This window comes from Seriola aureovittata, chromosome 1 (assembly GCF_021018895.1).
Source record: "Seriola aureovittata isolate HTS-2021-v1 ecotype China chromosome 1, ASM2101889v1, whole genome shotgun sequence".
NCBI classification, from domain to species: domain Eukaryota; kingdom Metazoa; phylum Chordata; class Actinopteri; order Carangiformes; family Carangidae; genus Seriola; species Seriola aureovittata.
The window spans coordinates 12,501-17,500 of record NC_079364.1 but is presented as its reverse complement, the minus strand read 5'-3'; the positions used below and the strand labels follow the sequence as shown (position 1 = coordinate 17,500).

At 45.4% G+C, this 5,000-nt stretch overlaps 1 protein-coding gene across 1 annotated transcript in view; it reads left to right on the top strand.

Annotated features, from left to right (window-relative positions):
* Positions 1–5,000, top strand: part of LOC130171322 (EMILIN-1-A-like) — a 16,980-nt gene that overhangs the window by 7,361 nt on the left and 4,619 nt on the right. The window contains exons 6-10 of the mRNA XM_056379271.1: positions 1–240; positions 723–1,056; positions 1,282–1,545; positions 1,630–1,878; positions 3,144–3,335. The exon at positions 1–240 is cut by the window's left edge and continues 639 nt beyond it. Coding sequence (XP_056235246.1) covers positions 1–240; positions 723–1,056; positions 1,282–1,545; positions 1,630–1,878; positions 3,144–3,335 — 1,279 coding nt within the window. The remainder of the gene's footprint in view (positions 241–722; positions 1,057–1,281; positions 1,546–1,629; positions 1,879–3,143; positions 3,336–5,000) is intronic.

Genomic DNA, 5,000 nt, shown 5'->3' with positions numbered 1-5,000 from the left:
GAGAAGTGCAGCTGTGGAGGGCTGGAAGAAAGAGGAGGTGATCGAGGAGATGTAGGAAGGTGGGGGGGGGTAGGAGGAGGAGGAGGAACAGGGGGAGGATTATCTGGGACAGGAGGAGACAGAGAAAATACAACAAAGAAATCATTGGAGTGGAGAGTGGTGGCCAATGAAGATCGGATTCAACATTTTAACACTCGACTTAAAGACCTGTCGGTGTCCGGAGACTCTCTGCACGACAAGGTGAGTCATCTCTGAGCCTCTCTTCTGATTGGCTGATCCAATAAAAATAAAGCAGATTTCAGGTAAAAACACTCAGAGAAACCAAATCCTGCAAGGTTTGGATGGTGGGTCCAGGTGGGCGGGGCGTGGTGACTGCTTTGTTGTGACATCACAAAGTTCCAGAAGTCCTGACGGCTGGTTTTAAGGCTCAGTTTCTGAATACAGGCTGTGTGCATTTCTCTGTGGACTGAGGCTTTGATACTTTCACAGTATTAATATAGAAGCTAGAGCTGATCTATAATCACACTACACATGGACACACACCTTTACACTGGAGGAGCTTTAGGATAGCTGACCACTCATATTTAATGTGTGTATAAACGTTATCATCTTCATCCTTTGTAAATATTTTTATATTACAAGATTTCAGGTCTCACAGATGAAAGAGAAGTGAATAATTATGTTTTTACTGTTGAGATATTAACATGTCAACCAACGTCCAGGTTCTGGACCTGAGCCATGATGTCCGTAAGATCAAGGCTCTGACAGGCGACCACGGCGAACACTTTAACCGAATTGTGACGGAGGTGGAGCTGCTGGGGCAGGACAGCGAGCTGTGCAGGAAGGTGGAAGATGAGTTGGGAAGGCTGAAGAATCACTCCCATGATACACTGGGGCGCATGCAGAGCCACATCAGCAGACTCCAGATCAGACTGGACTCAGAGAAAGAAGGCTGCTTCCAGATCTGTTCACACCTGCAGAACGAAGTCCACCTGCTGCGAGATGATGTCAGAAGGTGCACTGGCCAATGTAAGACCAGCCTGGACACGCACACAGGTTAGATCAACCAATCAAATGATCCTTCACAAAGCCTGATGCCACCCTGATGTTTCAGTTATTCACAAAGTTCAAACGTCTGATGATAAAGTTATTTAGAAAAACTCTGATTAATTAACTAATTAATAAATAAAGATTTTAAAAATAATCAACATTTGAACAAAGTGCGACGCTGGTTTAATGTGAGCTGACCTCAATGTTGTAAACAAACTAAACACCCAACAGGAGCTGGTTCTTCTGGTTCTGCTGGTTCTGGTAACGCTGGTAGCAGTGGTGCTAGTGGTGGTACCAGTGGACCTGGGACTCGGTTGGATGCTGAGAAGCCTTTAGATGGCCACAGTGTGATTGGAGGCTCCATCAACAACAACCAACTGAAGACGCTGCAAGGCGAAATGTCTGAGGTCATTCTCACCTTCAGCTCCATCAACGACACCCTGAAGGGGCTTGAACACACGGTGCAGAAACACGGCAGCGTCATCACAGACCTCGGTGAGCCACACTAACAATGACCAACAGTCATTAACACACCTGCCCCACCTGACGTTCACTCCTTCATCCTCTGACTCCCCCCAGGAAACACCAAGGATAAGATCATCTCTGAGCTGGACAAGATCCAGCAGGAGGTGACAGAGCACGTGGAGGAGAGCCGGGACCGTCTGGACGGGATGGGCCACGACATCCGGCGGTTTGAGAGCACACTGCTGGTGGAGATGGGAGAGTGTAAGAGGTCTGGAGACGGGCTGGAGAAGAGGCTGTCCAAGCTGGAGGGCGTCTGTGGGAGACTGGACGGCGTCTCTGACTCCATCCACAAGATCAAGGAAGGTATGGTTGGTTCTGATGGAACCTTTTAAATCTTCATTTCAGGAAACACTGATGAGCCGCAGGTTCAGCAGGTGGAACTCCTGATATGAGTTGCTCATGGGCATCAAATTCAACAATAACTGAACTGAACAAAGATCTGAACCTGAACTGGGTCAGTGGTTCTGAGACTCATGGCCGCTGTCCTCAGGTAAAGAGTGGACGCTGGTCAGCTGACTAATGATGAATACATGAGCAAGAATGATATGTACAATGTCCTACTGTGTCCCCCTGCCCTCTTTTCTCGTGTCCTCTGTTCTCATGTGTCCTCTGCTCTCATGTGTCCTCTGCTCTCATGTGTCCTCTGCTCTCATGTGTCCTCTGTTCTCGTGTCCTCTTTTCTCATGTGTCCTCTGTTCTCATGTGTCCTTTGTTCTCATGTGTCCTCTGTTCTCGTGTCCTCTGTTCTCATGTGTCCTCTGCTCTCATGTGTCCTCTGTTCTCGTGTCCTCTGTTCTCATGTGTCCTCTGTTCTCATGTGTCCTCTGTTCTCATGTGTCATCTGTTCTCATGTGTCCTCTGCTCTCATGTGTCCTCTGTTCTCATGTGTCCTCTGTTCTCATGTGTCCTCTTTTCTCGTGTCCCCTGTTCTCCTGTGTCCTCTGCTCTCATGTGTCCTCTGTTCTCATGTGTCCTCTGTTCTCATGTGTCCTCTGCTCTCATGTGTCCTCTGTTCTCGTGTCCTCTGTTCTCATGTGTCCTCTGTTCTCATGTGTCCTCTTTTCTCGTGTCCTCTGCTCTCATGTGTCCTCTGTTCTCATGTGTCCTCTGTTCTCATGTGTCCTCTGTTCTCATGTGTCCTCTTTTCTCGTGTCCTCTGCTCTCATGTGTCCTCTGCTCTCATGTGTCCTCTGTTCTCATGTGTCCTCTGTTCTCATGTGTCCTCTGCTCTCATGTGTCCTCTGTTCTCGTGTCCTCTGTTCTCATGTGTCCTCTGTTCTCATGTGTCCTCTTTTCTCGTGTCCTCTGCTCTCATGTGTCCTCTGTTCTCATGTGTCCTCTGTTCTCATGTGTCCTCTGTTCTCATGTGTCCTCTTTTCTCGTCTCCTCTGCTCTCATGTGTCCTCTGCTCTCGTGTGTCCTCTGTTCTCGTGTGTCCTCTGTTCTCATGTGTCCTCTGTTCTCATGTGTCCCCTGTTCTCATGTGTCCCCTGTTCTCATGTGTCCTCTGTTCTCATGTGTCCCCTGTTCCCATGTGTCCCCTGTTATCTGATGTTTCCTCTGTTTAGGACTGAATCGACACGTTTCCAGTTTGTGGACATGTGTCTCTGGTCTGAATGACTCGGTCATCCATCATGGAGGAATCCTGGATTTTATTGAGAAGAACCAGAACGACGTCCAGAGCAGGATGAAGAACCTCAATTCGAGTGTGAACCAGGTCCTCAAAGACCTTCAGAGTTTCTCTGACTACAACCTGACCGGTGAGCTGGACTCTACTGTATTCTGTTTCATTCTATTATATGTAATGTTCATAAACAGCATGAAGTTCAGCTCAACTAAGGTTTCAGATCTTTTTTCTCAGCAGAAACATTGATATCTGCACCCTAACCGGTAACAAAGCAGTAGAACACATAAAACACTCAATATATAAGTATAATATAATAGATCAATATAGTAGATTGTCATGTTATTCAAGTTATAAGAAGATACATGTGATGTAAAAAATGTTGGTGGAAAGACAAAGAGTGTATCAGGACTGTAGTGGTTTAAGAGTGGTGTTACTAGCAGGGGACATGTTGTGATCTGAGAATCGTACAATTAAACATCATAGAGAGCATAAATATAGTTGCAGTCTCTGCTGACAGGAAACTACACATATATCTAAAATTCTTAGGGGAGGAAGAAAGTTTATTATCTGAAACAAGCTGCAGTCAGTACATCTGTTTCTACGCAACAGGTTTTGCTTAAAACATACTGTTTAAGATAAATAAAGAGATTTAGTTTTAACCATGTTGCAATATGTAGTTAGATGGACAGCAGCTTGAGCTGCACAAAAATACCTATACATTTGAATGTTGGTGTTAGAAGCGAGGTGGAGGTTTCTGGCTCAACTTTAATAGACCAACACATTTTGGCTTGTGGCTTCATCAAGTCAAGTCAAGTAAATTTTTATTTGTATAGCGCCAATTCACAACATACATTTTCTCAAGGCACTTTCCAAACAGAGCCGGTCTAGACCTTCTCTTTATAATATTATTTACAGAGATCCAACAGTTCCCACCACGAGCAGCACTATGTGACAGTGGCAAGGAAAGACTTCCTTTAAAGAGGCAGAAACCTCGAGCAGAGCTGAACTCAGGGTGGGCGGAGCTATCTGTATCAACTGGTTGGGTTGGAGAGGGAGAGAGAGAGAGAGAGAAAAAGCAAGAGAGAGCACAGAGGAAAAGATCAAGAATGTGCAGTGATAGTAATATTAATAATAGTGACAGTAACGGCAGGAACAGCAATAGTAATGTAGTGGCAACTGTAGTGCTCGTACTGATAAAAATAGTAATGACAACTAATGACATTAATAGTTATCATTATTAATTGTTGTAAATATTAGCAGGTTTAGCAGCAGCTGTTAAACAGGGTCATGGGGCAGTAGGTGGTTTGCAGATCCAGCTCTGGGGGAGGAGCTGTGGACAGGAATAGGAAGCAGATAGAAAAGGAGAAGGGAGAGAGAGAGGCACACAGCCTGGGCGCTCAAAAATTAGGGTTAAGTTAGATATTCAGAAAGTTTACAGTGATCTCGTCGGCAGGACAACCTGGACTATACTGTACTGAGTTTAATGGTTTATTGAGACTGAGGCCCACGTGCTGGTGGTAGGATGGCAAGAGGTACAAAGCCTTAGTTTGTAAAAGAATAAGAAGCTAACTGAAAGTAAAGGCATAAAAATAAATTTTAAGCTTAGATTTGAAAGTCTGAACGGAGTCAGATATCAGATATCAGTCTGATATCAGCAGGGAGGTTGTTCCAGAGCAGAGGGGCCGATAGGAAAAGGCTCTGCAGCCAGCGGACGTCTTTTTAACTCTGGGAACAGAGAGCAGGAGATGGAGTATAAGGTTTAAGCAGATCAGACAGGTATGAAGGAGCAAGTGCATTT